This window comes from Pyxicephalus adspersus, chromosome 2 (assembly GCF_032062135.1).
Source record: "Pyxicephalus adspersus chromosome 2, UCB_Pads_2.0, whole genome shotgun sequence".
NCBI lineage: Eukaryota > Metazoa > Chordata > Amphibia > Anura > Pyxicephalidae > Pyxicephalus > Pyxicephalus adspersus.
This window is the reverse complement of record NC_092859.1, coordinates 37323851-37345764: the sequence shown is the minus strand read 5'-3', so window position 1 is coordinate 37345764 and position 21914 is coordinate 37323851. Positions and strand designations below refer to the sequence as shown.

General features: G+C 41.6%; 1 protein-coding gene across 2 annotated transcripts in view; it reads right to left on the bottom strand.

The window, feature by feature from the left end:
• Positions 1 to 824: 824 nt before the first annotated feature.
• The window catches only part of G3BP1 (G3BP stress granule assembly factor 1), a 29004-nt gene continuing 7914 nt past the window's right edge, over positions 825 to 21914 (bottom strand). The window contains exons 1-12 of one of the 2 annotated variants that reach the window (XM_072400453.1): positions 11051 to 11204; positions 6422 to 6535; positions 6005 to 6086; positions 5742 to 5915; positions 5320 to 5410; positions 5116 to 5209; positions 4647 to 4860; positions 4447 to 4548; positions 4025 to 4136; positions 3111 to 3236; positions 2049 to 2158; positions 825 to 1936 (exon numbers count right to left, since the gene is read on the bottom strand). In XM_072400453.1, the coding sequence (XP_072256554.1) occupies positions 1727 to 1936; positions 2049 to 2158; positions 3111 to 3236; positions 4025 to 4136; positions 4447 to 4548; positions 4647 to 4860; positions 5116 to 5209; positions 5320 to 5410; positions 5742 to 5915; positions 6005 to 6086; positions 6422 to 6516 (1410 nt within the window). In that variant the 5' untranslated portion in view covers positions 6517 to 6535; positions 11051 to 11204 and the 3' untranslated portion in view covers positions 825 to 1726. Of the gene's footprint in view, positions 1937 to 2048; positions 2159 to 3110; positions 3237 to 4024; positions 4137 to 4446; positions 4549 to 4646; positions 4861 to 5115; positions 5210 to 5319; positions 5411 to 5741; positions 5916 to 6004; positions 6087 to 6421; positions 6536 to 11050; positions 11205 to 21914 lie in introns of those variants that run through there. The other variant, XM_072400452.1, reaches the window with a different exon arrangement.

The window sequence follows — 21914 nt, the reverse complement described above, 5'->3', positions numbered from 1 at the left end:
AGACAGCCATCCTGGTAAAAGTAGCACTTTTTTGAAATGCTAACACTAGTTATCGGGCATGCGGAATAAATTGGCGTCTTTGCAGATTAGCATTTTTTTCAACTGCATACAGGTTAGATAAATTTGAGTAATCGAGCCAGCCAGGTAACCGCACTTTCTGAGCAACAGCTTTTACATTAAAAGGAAAAGCATAACTGTATTTGGGACTTGTCCAAGTAACACCAATGTGGTTACAACTTTAACACTGGACTGCACAACCTGCTACACAAAGCAAGATATCAATTCTAGCCACTGTCCTCATTATGAAGGTTTTCATTTACTAATAGGCAAGGAAAATGCAGCATATTCCATATGCAGGCAACTTTAATTTCTAAACAGAGCTCAAAATCCAACAGGAATGGAAAGTGAAGGTGAAAAGGGGACTTTAGCAAGACAGAAGTAGAACAATTATGTAACATCAGATAGCAGTAATATAGGCAAACTAATGCTAATCATTCCTCACTATGTTTAAAGCTAGGAAAATAATTTGGCTTTAGATGCCTTCAGTCAGTGGGAATATCTGAATGGAGCCACATGTGGGTATGATCATAGTCAAATGCAGACTGTTACATGACAAGATTTATAGGAAACTGATCACTGGAGTTTTCTAGTATGCCACAACAGAGCCAGTATAGCACCAGTACTGTTCTATCCACAAGTGGCCTCCAAGCCCCAAAGACAAGAAGGTGGAGGGGTAAGATAGTAGAACCAGTTTGCATTGCAACTCCCCCCCCCCCCCCCCCCCAAACACAAGTAGCATTAGACAGTTCCATCAAGACAAACAATGATTTTTTATGCATTTTATTTTTAATAACTTGCCGAGACTGGAATGAGAGATAAATAGAAGGCACAACGATTTTGCTTTCTTTTTTGAAGTTTTTGTTTTTTACAAATACGAACTAAAAACCATGAGGAAAAAAAATTTCCTATCAAAAAAATATTTTCACAATTTCAAATGAGTTTTAAAGTCAAGTAGCTAGACATTTAAAACCTATCCCAAAATCCAAAATTTGACTGGTAAAACAGTAGTTTTTATATTTTCCACAACTTTCTTGATGGTGCCGTAAAAAAAGTGTTAGTACAGAAATTCCAATGAACACCTTTTATTATTAATTTTTTTTGCAGTAAATTTGCACAGATGGAGATTTTAAGGGGCTGCTATAAGCCACCTGCGTCCATCACTACTCACAGCTTTAATGAATACATACTACCGAGATCAGAATACTGTGCCAAGGACTAGCCTTCCCCTCCCCCATGTAGAGCTCTGAGTAGAGTGCCAGAATAGATTTTAAGTCGAGAAAACCGAAGCCTATACCAGCATTCCCAATCATACGTCTGGATTTGCCTAAATTCAGGAAATGTTCCATTGCATTTGACTCCGAAAACAGTTTTGTTTTTGCTGGATTTAAATCCTTTCCCCCCCCCCCCTTAAAAGACATTGTCCAACAAATGCTGGATTCTGGGAAGAGAATCAAGAAAAAAAAAAAATTCTGTAAAATCGCAACACAAACAAAAGGGTTGGGATGGGATAGGTGAAGTGTAGCAGTCCATCACATTGGGACAATATGCCAAGACATCCAAGACCCCAAGTTTCAGAAGGCTGCAGGACAGAAGAGGGCGATTTTTTGCTTTTTGATGTTAAGATGCCACTCAAAACACACAAAAAAAAGAAAAAAAAAAATCAAAATCACTGGCGTGGACCTTGAATGCCTCTTCCTGCCCCAAAACCAGGCTTCTGTGACATAGCACCACGTGGTGGACCTCTCAGACCCCCTCCCAGACCTCCACGTGGTCCTCCAGGGCCACGGGGCCTGTCACTACGACGGTCACCCTCTCGTGCTGCACGGGTTTTCTTCTCTTCCACGTTCAAACGCACATCTGCACGGAACATGATGGGCTACATAAAAAACAAAAATCACATTACTCTATTGGAAAATATTACCTTACCTTTATAAAGCGAATGGCAAAAAATATTTTGGGGCCTAAAGAGAAATAAAGCCATGCTTTACCCGACTGCTCAGGATTTTTTGGACAGGTTCTGCATCATCAAATACAACAAAGCCAAAGTTAGGAAGCTTTCCACCGCTGTTTATACGAAGTTCAACGACTGTGCCATAAGCTGGAAAAAGAAGAAAATGTTAAAATCAGACCAGTCATGCAAACCAAGAACACAGAGAGGTTTTACATCACTAACTGCACCAGAAAAGGAATGACTAGACCAGGGGTCGGCCAGATACGACCTAGCAGGTAGTTTGTTCCAGCCCAACGACCCCTGGCTGATCCGGCCTATCCTCAGCCGGCAACCCAAGGCGGAGCCGGGAACAAACTACTGAGCCGCATACGGCTCTTGAGCTTCCGTGTGGTGGCTCCCTTGCCTATTTACCACGGCCGGTGTTAACACTTCCGCCACCGGCGTAATTAGGGAACATTCCCTCTCCTTCGTATGCATTGCAGAGGAGAGGCATTTCTCTTCAGGGGGCGTTCCTGATGGGGGACGGAACTCGAGAGAGAGTCAGACCTAGTGCGCTCCTGCCTACCCCTAAAATGGCCTGGTGGCCACTTAAGTTTCCTGACCTCTTGACTAGAAAAAACAAAAAATCAACACTACAAAAGTAGCTTTACCAACCCAACGCACCCTTCCTTTTTTCGGAGATTGTGGGGGAAGGGCTAGAAGTTTGGGAATTTTTTTTCTACATTTGCTTTCAAAGTTTATTCCTATAGTGGTCACTTAAAACAGGATGCATCTTCATTATTAGAATGCAGTTTTATGTTTGAAAACTACACTGGATAATTATGCTCAGTAAATGACAAAAGTATAATTTTATATATTTTTATAAAATAATACCTTTCAAAAGAAATTTGATGTTTCAGTTCAAGGGGGATAATGCGAGAGGGGCCCCTGCGCTTTGATATACATGTTCAAGAGCTATGGATCATTTTCCACAATACAGTAACATTGACAGACTCCTTGGGGTGCTTATCTAACTTTATAGGGGGTCTGACATTCTGGAATTAAAGTGCAGGGACAGAGAGGAAAAAAAAAAAACAAAAAAAAAAAAAAACAAACTTACTCTGAAAGAATTCCTTAAGCTCACTCTTGTCCACATCATGTGGCAGATTGCCCACAAAAAGTTGATGGCTGTCTGGGTATCTGTTGATGCGCCTCGTCTCCAACTCTCCTTGTTCACCCTCTCTTACTACAGAGAGAAAAAAAATTATATATAAATATTGTAAATTTTGTTTATATTTTGCCTTTCCCAATTTCTAGTCTCCCCTCTCACTCATATGCTGAAATTCTCAACCACTACTCAAATATTTACAACAGGATAACTGAAAGTTCTCTGATCAACAAAGAGCAGCGGTCACCAACCAACATGAAAATTTTGGTGGTCTGCGGTTCTGGCCAGTGAAGGACCCCGGCGGGGGGGATGCATCGACCAGAGCTGCAGACCACATCTTCTGTATAGATCGCTGGCTCAGAGCGGGTTTGTCTCTGGATAAACCCTGCCCACTCTCCCATCACAGGCTGAGATCTGCAATGGGAGAATGAGCAGGTTCTGGAATCATGACATCACTAAAGGGGAAATTTCTTGCCCTTGTAAGTGACAACCGGCTGCCCACACATGCGCAGTTCAGAGCCGTGAAATTCAGTGGCCCGCCAGTCCGAAAAGGTTAGCGACCACTGGGCAAGAGGTCTCCATTACCTAGAATGAGGCATTGCCATTGGGCAGTTGAGTACTGAAGACTGCTGTTTCGCATCTTTAAAAATAGACCTGTTTGCAATATTTACTGAATGCAACCTCATCTTTTAAATTTTATAGGTGTTTAATTTTAAAAACTGTGGTTTTTGTCAAATGAACTTGAGCAGAAGGGGGCTATCAAACTGACATTTTGCCCAGGTAAAGCCCACATCAAAGGAGGACCAAGAAAATAAAAATCTCATTCATTACTGTTTGGCAGTTGTTAAATCACCAGATTTCTTTACCTGGTCTGGGCCCGCCTCGGGGAGGCACAGTCATAGTCCTCTGTTCTCGGACTCGCTGATCTCTCTGTGGTGGTCTCTGGGTTGGGTTTTCCGGTTTGGTTTCAGGCCGGGGCTATAAACAAAACACACCATTAGTATACAACTATGTTATAGAGCTATAAGAAGCCCAAAGTTCAAACAATGACTGTTCATAATATTTTCCAACCTCCTCAACAAGTCAAGGCCAAACAAGTCAATTTAATGTCACCTAAACTCCTGATCTCCCATAATGAAATGGGTACACTGCAGTAGTAACCAAGCACACCATGAATGTAAATAAGTCTGGTTGGTTAACACAAGCGCACACCATGTTTAGATCGTCTTGCATCCATATACTGGAGTGAGCATTAGTTAAGAATGAAATATGACCAAGTTCAACTTACCTGTGATGGTTGAACTTTGACAACGTGGGGTGGGATTCCAGAAACTGGGACAGCACCACTAGGTGGGAGATTTTTGCTTGTCACTGAGGCCCAGGAAAAGGTCTGGGGTGGTTAAAAGAGCAAAGAGTTAGTTGCTGTTTTTATCATGTATAAGCAAAATGTCCATATAGGCAAGTCAAATCATAAATACAGTCTTTTACCCTGGAGTCCTCCTGTACTGCTGGTGCAGGGTCTGCAGGAAGTGGGGATGGGCTCTTTTCCAGCACCTCTTCTTCTTCTGGGGCAGGTTCCTCAGACACAGGTTCACACTTTTCTTCCACCACCTCTGGCTCTGGATCCTGCTCTGGTTCTGGCTCCGGTTCAGGTTCTTGTTCGACTATCTGCTCTTCCAGTGGTTCGTCCAAATCATTGTTGCTAAAAATAAAAAAATTGAAATCATGTTAAACGTTCATTTCAAAAGCAAATAAAAAACCTGCAATATAGATGGCTCAATTCACAAAAACCTGTACTAGAAAAATCAACAGCAAAAGACGCATGGCTTTAATGTAGATGTAGAGTTTAGGCTTGGTGAATTTAACCCTGGTAATATTTTATATATGTACACATATAGATATAGGATAGACTGTGCATGTATTATATGTCCCATCAGATCCAAGTTGGAACATTTACCTGCCGGATTGTTCATAGTATGCACCATCATCTGTGGCAGCTACTTCTGGAGTCTGCTGCCTTTCCTCAGGCTCATCCACTTCCTCATCTGATTCTAAAAATAGAAACATGAGAACAAGTAAATTAATATTCCAACTGCAACATTGTTTGGGACGAGGATAAAAATATTAATCATTGTTGAAGAACTTTTATAAAACCACATACCTTCTGGAGGTTCTGTATCAGAGTCACCAAAAACTTCATCCTGGTAGCGGAATATGTCATTGTGGACATAAAATTTGTTTGCCACTGAACCCTAATGAATATCAGGAAAAAAGTGTCACATATAAACAAAACTGATCAATATATTTAAAACAAACTACCAGTGTACTACCAAGAGAACACAAAATGCAACACTAGGGCTAAAAAACCCCTTAAAGGGCCGGTGTATCAAATAAATCCAGGAACAAAGCAGTTTTATGTCTTAATGATCCATTGCTTCCTTCAATTGAACTGGAGGCAGTCACAGTTAGTGTAATATATACACCTCCCCTAGGCCTCCAACGCTATATATTATTCCAAAGAATCAGATACAGTCGTAATCCGCAAAATGTGTGGGGAATATGCCGCAACTTGTATACATTTACCTCTGGTGCCAAAACAAAGGTCTGCATAAAACGGCGCATGGGTTGTCTGTTGTTTGAAAGTTCTCCCATGACTTGTACCACGACCCCATCATTAAGAGTGGCATGGGCATCAACGTGGCGGATCTTTGTCCGACAGTCCTTAAAATTCAAGGACATCACTTTTTTATGGATGTCCTGTTGAATGAGAAAAAGTTTTATTATTATTAATAAATAAATGGAAAATCACCCCCAGCAAAACCAGAAGTCTTTATTGTAGTACTTACAGCTTGCCCATAGACAGCATCTGCTGGTTTCCCATTGCTGTCCAAGCCACCATGAACATAGGAAGAACTTTTGCCATAGAACCTTAAAAAAAAAAAAAAAAAAAAAAAAAAACCCCTGTGTTCAGTATTTGCTTACTTCAGTTATTTGCAGAAACAAGATTGTCAGAATAAGGGCAAAATTGCTAGGCAGCAGAAAAAAAAATATGGCATTTAGTTTAACCTCAACCCCAGGCAATACTTTTCCAACTCCTGCTGGTAATGAGGAGTAGAACCCCATGTCAGTTATACAAATCGCTGTACAGTAACTGGAGAGATGCATATTTTGATTGTGCCCAAGAGAAAACACACAAAAGGAAAGTATACTATATGTTTAGTTTCTCCAGTAACAACTGTCAGGAAAGGATGTAACAGACATACCTATGCAGAAAGTCTGGTGCTTGGTTAAGAAGGGTATAATATTGCCTCACAAACTCCCGCCCGACAAGCAGGGGACTTGGCTTCTCCATAACCATTTCTTTGGTCAACTGAAATCTGAAAGAAAAAAAAAAAATACACAAAGATCAAAGACTTGCTAAACAGCACATTTTTATACTTTACATTGAAGGCTCAGTACAAGGTTCTCCAAAAGGCAGCCGGTGGGATTTAGAGCCCGCCTGTTTCTACCAATACCAGGAGGTTGACATTTCTAGCACTGACCAACATAACTGAAAACTCCACCGCTAACAATATAGAAGCATTCCGATTTAAATAATTTGGGTTACTAATTTTGAAACAGCCTTCAATCATATCAGTTGTCCTCATTATCATATATTTTGTTAAACAGATGCATTTTAGATGCTGACTAAAGACCAAAATCATTTACTAGATATATATGCTTAAACCAGCAAAAACAAATTACTTAAGCTGCGTACACACCTGCAATTTTTCTCGTTGGAAAGGATCTTTCACGATCCTTTCCAACGAGAAAAGACTGCACGATGCATGAACGATGCTGTACATACAGCACCGTTCATGCTCTATGGAGAGGGGAGGGGGAGAGCGACGGAGCGCACCCTGCTGCGCGCTCTCCCCTTCCCTTTCATTAGGATCGGTCGTCGTCCATCGTCCATGGATCCGCCAGGACGGTCGTCGGACGATGGACGACGACCGACTGTACACACGGCAGATTTTCGCCCGATAATTGGCCGATACCGATTATCGGGCGAGAAAAATTTGCCGTGTGTACGCAGCTTTAGTCACCAGACCAACTTTATCTGAAGCATAGCTCAGACAAAACTAATTGCCAACTTCATCAAACTATCCAGCTGGCCATCAATAGATATGATCTTTAATCATCATCATTCCACCCATTAGATGCCAATAAATCCCCATTGCTCCACTAACCAACCGTGACTACAATAACCTTGTGCAAGAATTTAAACAGTGATTTAGTCACTCCAAGGCGGCTTTCATCCTAGGTTATGCATAGTGAATATTTTCAGCAGCTGATGCAAGCCATGCCCCCTAAATCCATAAATCATGCAGCCAAAGTATTCCTAGCAGGAGTGAATGTCTGGTTTTTGGAAGGCAAGACACAAGCTACAATCTGTTATAAGGCTGCACCTGCTGCGTCTGTGGAACTTGCCATCTGTTTTTACTCCAGAGTTGGCACATCTTAACCTGAGGTAGGCAAAGTTCACAGAAAAATAAGCAGTTTGTTATTGAAGGCGTGACATTCTGCAAATATTCAGTCTGCAAAACAATTAGAAAGGCTTCTGCTGGATACAATCAGTTGCCATAAACAGAAGTTGCCAGACAACTTATAAATGAAAACCGTGTAGAAGTGGATGGATGATTCCCACAAAAGTGCTTTATCTAGTGACTGCCCCATTCACACAAAGATAAAAAAATCGAGGAAAATAAATATATGCTTGACGGACATCTCCCAACTGCTCCGAGTTGCAGCTTTTGTAATATGATCAGTGGTAATAAACCCAACAAGTCATTAACAGTCATTTTTAGGAGACTTCTGCAAATCAGCATTTACCCTGAAAGTACACCGCTTATTTAGTGACCAGACAATACATTACTACAGTAGGTAATATTGCAGTCAGGAAAGAACATTACATATTGCATCACAAGTCACTTGTACAATAAAAATTATTTGATGGTTATCAAGACTTCCTTATCTGTTAAACCAAGCAATGAAAACCTGAACGGACTACTTCAAAATAATGTTAAATCAAACCACAGGAGAGTAATGTATGCCAGAGAGAACCATGCTACAACTGAAAGATTATCTACAGGAGGACTGGCTATTTATGGCAACTGGAAATAACTTGTTCTCAAATTTCTAAGTGCTGCTACTTATTCATGGCAAGCCAGGAGAAACAGAAAGTGCAAAAGCTGGGCAACGTGAATATCAAGTTGGAAGACTACAAGTAAGCATTTCAAATGCCTTGAAGCTTCCTGGCCAACATGTAGCAGTGTAGGATCTGGAAGTGATAGAAATCCATTAGGACTCTGTAATTTAGGTTACACTTACAAAGGCAATAAGTGTACTCAAAAAAAAAAAAAGTGCAAGCATTCAAATGTGATTGGGTACCAGCTACTGTGTTCAGGAAAGGAGAAGGAAAAAACATAGGGAAGGTATACTGCAACACAAGGAGCATATTCACAGGAGAGTAGTCTAGCAGCTGCTTTTCCCCTTACCATTCAGCCACTGGCTATGGGTGGAGACCACCTGTATGTGAAAGTGAAACTGCAGAAAACACTCAGGTCCATCCCTGACAGACAGAGCTGGGGCTCTGTAAAATCATAATGGATGGATGATGATAATGGCGTACAAAGAACGCTTTACAAATGCAAGCTTAGATAACCGGTGACCCTATATTGTTTAGGACTAAAAAGGGGTAAGCTGGTTAGGCTGCATTTTGGTGCAGGCCAGGGCACACAATCTGCACCATTAGTGATTGTTCATGTGGGTGGTAGACTTGTTGTGTAGTTACCACTTTTCTGTGACACAACTGATATGTCTTCCATGACACACAGTTAAAAGCATTTACCAGTGGGTACCCATGCATAAAATCAATGTTTAGCTTATTACAAGTCAGAGAATGGCTGCTACCATCTGCATCTAATGTTATTCTTCTTGACCACCTAAGCACACCTGGCACAGAGAAAGCAGCTATTTATCCTATTGCCGCTTTAGAAATGGCACCTGAACTCAGCAGTTCATGGACAAGACACGGAACTAGCAGCTTGAGCTGAAATGATCACTTCCTATGCTTCTGCTCTAGCAACACAGTGCTCCATGGAAATGCTTGTGACAGATTGCTGGGAACACAACGACTCCAGATTGTGCTTACATTTTGAGGGATCCGAGGTCACAAGGACCAATTCAACCTACTATGGAGGCAACCCTCTCCCTGGCTAAATTTATAAGACTGGAGGTGCTTGACCAAGCAGTCTGCTCTTTTCTTACACAATGCAAACATATTCAGCAAATCCTTGTTCTAAAGTGGTGTCACATCTGGTGCCTAATGCTTGAATGGAGACTGAAATGGAGGAAACCTAGACCACTGCTGGCACAATAAATGAGCCGCTCATGTGTCTTCATACCAATCCTGTTCACTAACAAGGTGTCCCAAACACCCCACCCCCCCCCCGAGACAAAAGTCAACCGGATGCCCTGTTATAAAACAAAACTCCCCCTGAAACCACAATGTGTAAAAAGGCTGAGAGACCATTACAGTTGTAGGCCAAGAGAGCAGGTCAGGTGCTCGGACGTCACACATTATGTACATCAATAAAGGGGATTATATAGCAATATGTTGGGCTGTATAGTAAAGTAGTTTCCTTTTCTCAGTGTCTTGTTGGGAAAATTTCACTTCACTTCCTGTTCTGAAGGCAGAAATTTAGGACAATCTCTCCAATGTGAGGAGATTCGCTCTTGTTTTGGTAATAACTGCTTACATTTCTGCTCACCCTTTGTCCCTGGACAATGGCTGCCAGGACTGTAGGTCTCTGCACACCAGGGCAAGTATTGTTACAACACAAGTGTTAATATGGACATCGCAGGGACAATTCCCTCAAGGCCACACAACCTCCCCATTAAATCAGATGAATAAAAACCAAAAATACCACCACACCTCCAGGAAACCTGGACCAAGGGGGGATCCTTTGCATTTTTTGGGTATCTTTCTTTAAACACCCAATTTAGTTTGCTGGCTGCAGGAAAGCCTCCCTTAAATCTGATTGTTTTACAATTGCATCGAAATCAGCCCATTCCTTATATACAATGGAGCAATCTCTGCTCACACATTGTGTGCTGCAATACAGATACATGGGACACTTACAATGTATGTATTATATAATATTTATTATATGTATTATATACACACTATACATGTTATCATAGCACAAATATATGTATTATATACCCTAAAATGGGGGGTATACCTCCCTATTGGGACACAAACATTACCCAGGGGCCTCACCTTTAGCTAGATTCGCTTTAAACGTATGGGAACACATTACTATACACATCTGTATTAATGTACCATCACCCTGGGGCAGATCACATTACTTACCCCAGGCTGGGGCAATGTGGTATAGGCCCCCATAGAGGTGCACAGATGTGTAGGCCCGGGTATGTATATATCGCCATAGTCCCTGCCGCCCAGATGACCTTACTGTACGGCAGGAGGCGGCCTGCGTTTCCTCAGTCACAATGGAAACCCCGCGTGCAGCCCCGGCCGGCCCATGGTCCCTATGAGCTCCCATTCTCTAAGTGGTGGATTCGCAGTGAGCCCCGGGCACTGAACGCCACACCCGCCTTCACATTCTCACAGCAGGGAAGCCAATATACGAGAAGGCCGCTTAGTCCTAACACGCCGGCCACAAACACGCTGCCAGGCGGAGACCGGCACGTAGGCCGCAGGATACACCGCGAGTCGTCTCAAGGAGAAAGGAAACGGGGCCCACGCTACAAAGCCCGGCAGAGAGAAGTTGGTGATCCCCACTTGTACTAACTCAGCCTAGTTACCCACCAGTAGCATGTCTTACCTGCAAAAGGTTCGGCTTGGGGCGGGCTCTGCGCTCCGGAGCAGCCTTGATTTACCTCACACAGCCTCTGCACAAGCTACGGCGTGCTCAGCTGCCGGCTACATATACTATAGTTACAACCTACCCTGCTAGGACTTTTAGACCAATCGTATTATTTATCCCAGGATCTTCGGAAGCCTATTCGTTTCTTAGAGCCACATGGGCGGAGAAACTTCTTGAACGACACACCTATTAATCAATAACAATGAACAAGAGTTTCCGTAGGCGGGCTGCAATCGGAACATGTCGCGACTGGCAGCCAATAGTAATACATAACACATCGGTGAGGGCGTGTCTAACTGGGAGTCTCTAGGTTCACAAAGAAAGCCCAACCTTGGTTGGTGTGAGGTTTCCCCACTAATGTAGTGTGGTTGTAAAGAAAGGGAGGCCCCTGCAAAATGGAGAAGGAGACCCCGGGAAGTATATAAAGAGAGGCGGGAAATAGGCGCGCTACCGAATCAGAATCCGGAAAGTGAGATGATTGACAGAAGAAGAAAGCGTTTCTTAAAGCTAAAGTGACCCAATGCTTAGACTCATACATGGTCATAAAAGAGACCGTGCTCTTCACTATTACCACCTACTGGAAAGAGGAGCTGACTGAAATATAGATTGGTCATAATGTGAGGAGAAATATCCTAAAATCATCATATAAACTCATATATAGCAGGCTAGGCCACTGCAATGCTAAAACAATGCACCAAATGAAACAAAGGAAATAATTCTGTGCAACACCTCCCCGCGCCTCCTACATAAAAACATGAAACTATCACACTATTCATAAAACAGACATTCCCTCCTGTTTTAATGACAGTGAATGTGTGAGGGAATGTTAGATTCCCGGTTTTATAACTAGAGCCCCTGGTTTTTATTTCTATACATTCTAATAATGAAACTGCTTGAGCAATATACACATTTTTAGAAAAGTAGCTGCTGTGCCTGCACCCTACTGCCAAAGAATCAAGTCTGCACCACAAAATGGCGCCCATTCATCAAGCTGCAATGGCATTGATAGAGAACAAAGAGGACTACCAATGGGGTCAGATACAAAAGTACAAATTATACAGTACAAGTTTACATGAAAAATAGAAAATTCAGACCAGTCTTCCTAGCCCTCTTACCTAATTTATACTGGACCCCCATACTGAGGTGAATGTATGAAGCCATTGGCCTCCACCATTTACATCCTGTGACCTAAAGTGCTGGAAGGAAGCCCAAATGTACGAGAAACTACTGACCTGGCATGGCCAGGGAATAGTTAGAGTTGTAAGATGTAAACACTGAAAGAGTCCATTGCTATCACTTAGGGGGCAGCTGGTAAACAATAACTTTACCTAACATGGGATGGTTCCTAGGTAGGAATCTGAGGAGATTGGAAGAACTGCAGATCCCGATAAATAGATAAAAAAACAAAACTTGGTACTGGTCTATATATGCTGTATGCAATTGTACAATACAGGTAATCCCCTGGTTAAGGCCATCCAACATACAGAGGACTCCTAGATACCACTTCCCTGCTCACTGGTGTGCAGGACGGAGGCTTGGAGGGGGGCGGTTTGCATGACTTGCAGAAGAAATCTTTTGCTAAACACAGCTGAGGTTGTGGGTGATCTTAAGAGTGGAGCTGATCTGTAACATCTTGTAACTCTTTAATGACCAAGACAAACGCTGTTTCTGTTTGCACACCATAGCACAGTTTTTTCCAGACATTAATAGATGTCTAGGCTCCATAAAGTTTTTTTTTTTTTTTTTTTGCTTTGTTTGTGATTACCTCACAGTGAGGATTTTATACAGTAACGGACACCATGCTGCCTAATATTATGTTGAGACAAACATCTGTCCTAATTGCATTTATTAAAATAATGTACCTGTTCCGACTTACATACAAATTCAACTTAAGAACAAACCTACAGTTCCTATCTCGTATGTAACCTAAGTGTACACACTGTGCAGAACCTATTTATTTATGTAGTACCTGACAACAAAAAGACAATACAATAATCTAAACAAAAATAAAAGCAACCCCTTAGCTGTAGATATCACCTTCCTGAACTACTTTCTACTTCTTAACTTGAGCTTGGGAGGCCCTGAAATATTTGTCTTGGTGAGAATGTTGCTGCTGAGGTCTCATGGCAGCCTTACAGGGGACTATGCATTGGTCATGTGATCTCTTCTGAAGGGTCTATAAAGATGAATATTCACGAAATCTGTGTCTCAAATCCAACAAACTCATGATTTTAATCACAACATGAAATTGTAAGAAATTGTCAGCTACCTCAACTTCTCTTTTGTGTGTATCCAACTTTTGGTTGTACAGTTTGCATTTTGGATATCTAGTTGTTGTTAGGAAGATTTCTCTGTGCTTTCCATCATGTGGATTCAACAGAAAGAGAAAAGAAATCTTTTTAACAAGAGGAAAATTCTCTCTTATTTGGTATGGTAATGAATAATGTACCCCATAGAAAATTTGCCCTCTATTTATGTTGGTAACAAATCAAAACAAGCAAACTTTTACACTTTAAGTGTGATTTTAGCCACCTTTTTAAACCAGAGGAAACCTGGAATCTTTCAGGCCTTGAGGAAGGCATGTAAAATGAAACCATCAGGGGTCATGACATAGGAATAATTCTTCTTACATTGGCGGTCTGTGAAAAGCAAGGCCTTTTTACAAACAGCTAAAAAAATAACTGGAGCCTGGTCCGTTGGCTCTGCCAAGTGGAATTGACTCCAGAACCATAAAGCCACCATCAAATGGGAGGTCAATCTGGGCACAGGCCCCTACTACTACAGAATGGCATGAGTGTTACATAGTGGGTTAGGCTGAAAAAAGACATGAATTCCATCAAGTTCAACCACTAGGGAAATAAACATATCCAAGATATAAAACCAGAGGAAGGCAAAAAAACCCTGGTACAATTTGCTTCAAAAGGGAAAAAAATTCCTTCCTGATTCCATGAGGCAATCTGATGTTCCCTGGATCAACAGTCTCTGATATCTTTACTTTAAATCCTTAATACTCAGTTATATTCTGTGCTTCTAGAAAAACATCCAGCTATTTCTTAAAGCAATCTATAGTAGTTGCTGAAACTACTTCCGCATTTTCACCGACCTGTGAAGTGAAGAATCCCTTCCTTATTTGGAGCCTAAACTTCTTTTCCTCCAGATGCAAAGAGTGCTCTCCTGTCCTTTATAATGATCTCAAAGTGAATAACGGGGAAGAGAGTTCTCTATATGGACCGTTTATATATTTATACAAGGTGATCATATCCCCCTTAAATGTCTCTTCTCAAGGGAGAATAGATTCAGTTCAGCTAATCTCTCCTCATAGCTGAGCGCCTCCATTCCTTTTATTAATTTAGTTGCCCTTCCCTGCACTCTCTCCAATTCAACAATGTCCTTTTTGTGAACTGGTGCCCAAAATTGGACTGCATATTCCAGATGTGGTCTGACCAATGCTTTGTACAGGGGTAGGATTATGTCTCCATCTCTGCAGTCTATTCCTCTTTTAATACAAGAAAGTACTTTGCTAGCTTTAGATATTGCAGCTTGGCATTGCATGCTGTTATTAAGTCCATGATTTACCAGAACCCCCCGATCCTTTTCCATTTCTGACTCCCCCAAATGTATTCCCCCTAGACAGTATGAAGCATGCATGTTGTTAGCTCCCAAGTGCATAACTCTACATTTATATATAATAAATGTAATCTGCCACTTGGCTGCCCAATCAAACAGTACATCCAGGTCTGCTTGTAGATTATAGACATCCTGTATGGACGTAATTCCATTACATAGTTTGGTGTCATCTGCAAACACAGAAATGGTACTTTTAATCCCAAACTCTATATCGTTTATAAAGATGTTAAACAGTAAAAGTCCCAACACTGAACCCTGGGGTACACCACTAATAACCTTAGACCATTCAGAGTGTGAATCATTAATTACAACTCTCTGGATGCGGTCTTTATGCCAGTTCTCTATCCATTTACAGATTGACTTTTCTAAACCTATCGACCCTAATTTGCATATTAACCATCTGTGGGGTACAGTGTCAAATGCTTTACCAAAGGTATAAGCTCTGCATTGTTAGAAATATCTAGGTCCATCAGAGTATAATTTCTAGTTGGGGATTCTCTAAACTGTACCATAAAATTATCTTGTAATAAATTCACAAATTTCCTCCCATTTGCTGTTCCTGTAGTGCTATTACTCCAGTCAATATCAGGGTAGTTGAAATCTCCCATGATTAAAACACTTCCGTTTTTTGCTGCTTTCTTATCTGTGCTAGTAGTTGATTTTCTAGGGGGGTCTATAGCAGACTCCTATAAATAATTGTGTGTTATTCAACTCCACCCATAATGTCTCAACCTCATTGCTTGTTCCACCTGCAATTTCTTCTTTCACATTCACTTTTAGATCACTTCTCACATAGAGACAGACACCACCACCCTTTCGTTTGACTCTGTCTTTACGAAAGAGAGTATACCCAGGAACATTGACAGCCCAGTCATGCAAAGAACAAAGCCAGGATTCATCAATACCAACTAAGTCATAATACTCCTCACTCATTAATGCTTCCAACTCCCCTATCTTGTTTGCTAGACTTCTAGCATTGGTGAACAGGCTCTTTAAACCATTGCTGCTTTTACCATCATTGTTTGCCAAATCCTTTTGTTTTTTAGTACAACTAGTACTGCACAATCCAATGTTTGTTTGTAACATGGGAAGCTCCTTACAATTATCCATAATCCTCTCCCTCCACTAGTGTCTGACCCCTGACTAACCTTTCTGACACCTTTTTTGACTGTCCCACCCCCTCTGTCCTAGTTTAAATATCCCTCCACCATTCCCCTAAATCTTCCCCCACAGCAGACCCCCTTTCATTAAGGTGCAAACCATCTCTGGCATACAGGTTGTACCCCAATGAAAAGTCAGCCCAGTGCTCTAAAAACCCAAACCCTTCCCTTCTACACCAGGACTTAAGCCATGCGTTTTGCTGCCTAAGCTCTATCTGCCTTTCCTGTGTTGCGGATGGTACAGGCAATATTCCAGAGAATATAGCCTTGGAGGTCCTTTTCATCAACTTGTAACCTAGTTCCCTAAACTGATTTTTAAGGATCCTTCATCTTCCATCTATATTGTCATTGGTTCCAACATGGACCAAGACAGCTGGGTCCTGTCCAGCCCCTCCCAGTAGTTTGTCCACTCGGTCCGCCACATGCCGAACCCTGGCACCAGGGAGACAGCAAACCATTCGGTTGAAGGGATCTGAGCGACAAACTATTCTATCCGTCCTCCTGATAATAGAATCCCCTATGACTAACAATTGTCTTTTCCTTCCTGCGTTTCCCTCCCCACTACTACTAGATGTGCTGCTCTCCCGTCTGTTAGGGGTAGCAGTAACATCTAGAGTTGTCACCACTGGGTCTGCCACCTGCACATCTTCACATAACTTTGCAAACATGTTGGGGTGCTCAAACACAGGGCTGGCCTTCCTTTTCTGGGGGCCCCTACCACTCCTTCTGGTTACAATAACCCAACTCCCTACATGCTATTCCCGATTAACCTCTCCACCCTCCACATCTAAGCCATCAACTCCCTGCTCAATGAGCAGGAGACCCCTCTCATGGTGATCCAGTGATTTCAGTGTTGCAATGCGCTTCTCCAGCTCTCCAATGTGACATACCAGAAAGGCGACTTGCTGAGAACCTTTCCTGGTTTACCCTCCCCTTTTGATTTGGGAACAACTGTTAACATCTGCATTTCTGTTCACTCTTTGTCCCTGGACAATGGCTGCCAACTGAAGGTCTCTGCACACCAGGGCAGTTTGCAGAGTGCATACAACACAGGTGATAAAAATGGACACTCCATGAAAAACCTTTTTCCCCAAGGCCAGACAATCATTCAAACAATCAGATGATTAAAAACCAAAATAGGGCATCACCACACCTCCTGGAAACCTGGACCAAGTGTGGATTTTTTGGGTATCTTTTTCTTTAGGCTTAGTCTACATGGACGTTTTCCCCAGCGTTTAACCTGGGGCTTTTAAAGTCCTTGTTTGAAATCCCCATGCATTACAATGGGCTAATCTACACCATGACGTTTCCTTGAGCCATGTTTATGAGCTATATCTTAAAGGTTGCTCACAACATTTAAAAAAATTAAAACACTGGGTTAAAGCTGGAAAACGTCCAAAAACGCGGGTAAACGCTTCTATTGACTTGAATGGGACATTTTCCCATGTTTTTAAGAACTAAAAATGTAAACGTGTTAAAAACAAAGAAAACGTGAAAAAATGCGGGAAGACGCAGCATAAGCTTTTTCCAGCATTTTAAAGGCAAGCTTTAAAACGCTAAGTGATTAAAAACGCATATAAACGCAATAGGATTGTTTACATGTGTTTTTAAAATTTTCTATGTAGACCCAGCCTAACACACACCCAATTTAGTTTGCTGGCTGCAGAAAAGCCTCCCTTCCATTTGAATAGAACCGGTTTTACAATCGCATCAAAGCAGCCCATTCCTAATATAGCACAATGGAGCAACAATTGGATGCATTTTTACTTTTATGATTAGGCATTTTATGATTAGGCACCCCAGAGCACATGTTATCACAGGGATATGTATGAACCCTAATATGGGGTATATTTCCCTGCATATTCAGGAAAATCAGTGTCTGAAATCTGGAAAACCCCAGATTTTATTCACCCTATAAAAGTATAAGAAGTTGAAGCTACCACAACTTCTATTTTGTGTGTGTAACTTTTAGTTGAACAGTTTTATTTTGAATAGAGTAGGGAAAAGTAAAAAAGGGTCAGTTTTAGGGTTTTTTAGTTGTTTGTTGTTGGGAAGATTCCTTTGTGTTTCCCATCATGTACATTCAACAGGAAAGAAAAAGGAAATCTTTTTAACAAGAGGGAAATTCCCTCTTAGTTGGTATGGGAATGAATGTACCCCATAGAAAATGTTCCCCCTTGTTTATGTTAGTGACAAGTCAACAAGTCTAAAACAAGCAAAGTTTTATACTACAAGCTAGAATTTCACAACCTTTTTACCCCAGAGGAAACCTGGAATCTTTCATTCCTCAAAGTAGGTGTGTAAAATTTAACCATCAGAGGTTAGTAGGGATAATTCTTCTTACATTGGTGGTATGTGAAAAGCAAATAGCTAAAAAAAAATTGGAGCCTGTTGCCTCTGCCAAGTGGAATCGTTGCCAGAACTTTGCAACCACCATCAAATGGGAGGTCAACCAGCCATAGACTCTTGTGTGCAGGGTATACCATGAGCATACATGTTCAAGGAAGCGTATGCTGGCAGCTCCCATTACCACAGAATGGTATGAGTGGTAGGTTTAAAAGTGTTGGAATAAAAAATTTTAGGATGAACTGCATTAAAGTACATCTGAATTGAATCCACTCAAACATAGCCAGCAGGATTATTTTTTTTGCCAATGAATTGCAACAGGCAGCATTAGTTTGAATAGATTCTTAAAGTATTTCCATGAATTTGCCTTTTCCTGAAAAACACAACAAAAGATGAAACATCAGCCATGTTAAACCATGACAACCTAAATAGGCCGCAAGCCAAAAATATTATTTCTTGTCTAGTAATTATTACTATATAGAGAGGCCAAGATTAAGTTGGCTATGTAAAGGGAGAAGATAACAAAATAAAGATGATCATTTCGGAATTAGGAAAGATTAAGAAAGAAGCAATTAGTATGCATGCCAACTTTCTCTTTGTGACAAATTTTAAGTAACAACTGGAAAATAACAGAGTGGAATAAAATACTACCAGCAATGCCTGAACATCCCCTCAGTTCTCTACAATCCTGCTACCACTGGGGAAACACCAGCAGTCCTAATGTTCCACTGAATTATAAAATACTCAAACTATGAGATGTCAGCAGTGTGCCATATTCAGAGCCTTCTTCACATTCCAACACAGGAAATTAAAAAAAAAAAAATGAATGACAGCACCTTGACACATCTCATACTATCAGTACATTGCCTTAATCGCCAGCAGTATTGCTTAAGACTATCTGTTGGTGACCCCTTGTTTGTGAGCGTTTTCTAATCCCCTCAACTCTAATCTAGGACACCTTGGAGACCCCAAATCTTGACTCTCTCATCTCGCTGCGGCTCTTGATTAGCCAGTGAGATGTAGGGCCATCAGCCAATATTTATGGGAATTCCATTTGTATTACAGGGTTTTTAGGGGTTCCCAATGTTATTTAAAAATAGAACTACTACTGCCAGTTTTATCAGGGAGTGTAGACATAGAAAAGAGTGGCACTAGCTAGTGTAACAAAGAAACCTTTAAGAGGGGTCTGACACAGAGAAGGCCTACAAAGCAACACTATCTGATTTATACATTGCATTGTCAGCAAACATTCACCTTTTAAAAACCAGGGCTATCCCACAGAAATTAGGAAATTTTAAAGCTATGCAGAAAATTATGACATCTGATTACATGCCATGCATGGCCATTGGTGACTTTTATTATGCAGCTCTGTTATACTATAATACTTTGTAACATGATGGCCATTATGTTACATTCTATACAGACAAGGCAGACTACAGGTGAATATTGTATGTATGACCTGAGCATGAAAACACATCATACAATACTTTTACGCATTATATAGACTTTACAAGTGTTATACCCAACATGACCTGACACCATTGGCCTGATTTATTAAAGCTCTCCAAGGCTGGCTGTCATGGGAGAATCTGGGTAATCCAGCCCAGGTTCCCCCTCAATAGTATATATTCCCCAGTCTTTATTAAATCCAGCCATGTATATTACCCTAATGCAGTTCGATATCATAATGTAACTAAAAAAGATGTCAGAAGCAGTACTAAAATTACATAAAGTCCTCAAATAACGCTAGAAAGGTTTTTATTTAAATAATTCAATCTATTTATTTTAAAAGTTACTGTAGTAAAATCAGAAATGTGATTCATTTTTCATTTTAGCCTCCTGTAATGTTTGTGCAAAAACATCAGACTTGGAGGAGAAGCAGGAACACTTAAGCCATCATTGGGTGTCCCGCATGTATTTGCACTGACACAGAACATTAGGATGGGAAAAAAGGATCAGAGAGATGATCCTGTATGTCTGTAGGGGTTCCATCTCTCCAGGAACAGGTAAGGACAGGAGGTGACCTGTTTAGCTAAGCTGTAGTAGAGAAAAATCAAGGCACCAAGCTGGCTATGTTATCTTCTATGGCTCAGGTCAGAATGATAAAAAAAATATAAAATTATTTAGCAGGTAAAATAGGTTCCATATATGTATTTAGTTGTTTGCCTTTGATTCCCTGGGTCCCCTGGAGCACAGATGAGTTCATTTTGCTGACCTCCAAGTCGCTACCATATCTCCCAACTTGGGGGCTAAAAAAAAGGGAAACTTTGGGATGGAGAAGACATGGGTGTGACTTGATATTGCACAGATTATTAGTTGTGGAAGGAAAATGGTTAAAACGAATCTGAGCCTATAAACAGTGTTTGCCAACCAGGGCTTCATGAAACCCTAGGGTTCCTCCAGCAGTTAAGCAGTTTATACTCTCAGGTCATTTTCCACTGACACCAATAATCTTTTTGGCTATCTGTAAGGGTGACATTCTTTCCAATAGCCAGCCATGTAAAAGGCATTTTGACCACTACACTGTAGAGCTGTAGATATAGTAATTATAACAGGGGTTTCTGAAGGCCTGGAAGTTATTTCAAGGGTTTACCCATATTAAAAGATCAAGAAAGTCTTCTATATATTGTATACACTTTACATGGTCCGCAACCCTTTGTACCTACATAATACTGCCCTATAAATGAGCAAACAAGGATTCACTGCTAAAAATGCTTGGTTTGGGGGGTTAGGGAAACCATAAAAAGGCCAGGTGTGATGGAAAAAACAAAATACTTGGAGAAGAGAGGGACAGGGGTACAAAGGTAGGATAAGGGCAGGATGTTTAGAGCAGAAAAGGCCAAGGGGTACAAAGGTGGGATCGGGGCAGGATGCTTAGAGAAGAGAAGGGCAGGGGGTACATAGGTAACATAGGGACAGGATGTACAAAGGTGCGATAGGGGCAGGATACTCAGAGAAGAGAAGGGCAGGGGGTACAAGGGTAACAAAGGTGCAGGAAGCTTAGAGAAGGGCAGGGGGTACAAAGGTAGGATAAAGGGGATAAGGGCAGGATGCTTAGAGAAGAGAAGGGCAGGGGGTACAAAGGTAGGATAAAGGGNAAGGGCAGGATGCTTAGAGAAGAGAAGGGCAGGGGGTACAAAGGTAGGATAAAGGGGATAAGGGCAGGATGCTTAGAGAAGAGAAGGGCAGGGGGCACAAAGGTAGGATAGGGGCAGGGTGCTTAGAGAAGGCCAGGGGGTACATACTGTAGGTAGCATAGGCACAGGATGCTTAGAGATGAGAAGGTCAGGGGGTACAAAGGTAGCATATGAGGCAGGATGCTTAGAGAAGGGCAGGGGGTACAAAGGTAGCATAGGGGTAGAATGTTTAGAGAAGGGAAGGGGGTACATACCGGTAGGTAGCATAGGCACAGGATGCTTAGAAAAGAGAAGGGCAGGGGGTACAAAAGTAGCATAGGGCCAGGATGCTTAGAGAAGAGAACGGCAGGGGGTACAATGGTAGGATAGGGGCAGGATGCTTAGAGAAGGGCAGGGGGTACATAGGTAACATATGGGCAGGTTGCTTAGAGAAGAGAAGGGCAGGGGGGGGTACAAAGGTAGGATAGGGGCAGGATGCTTAGAGAAGAGAAGGGCAGGGGGTACAATGGTAGGATAGGGGCAGGATGCTTAGAGAAGAGAAGGGCAGGGGGT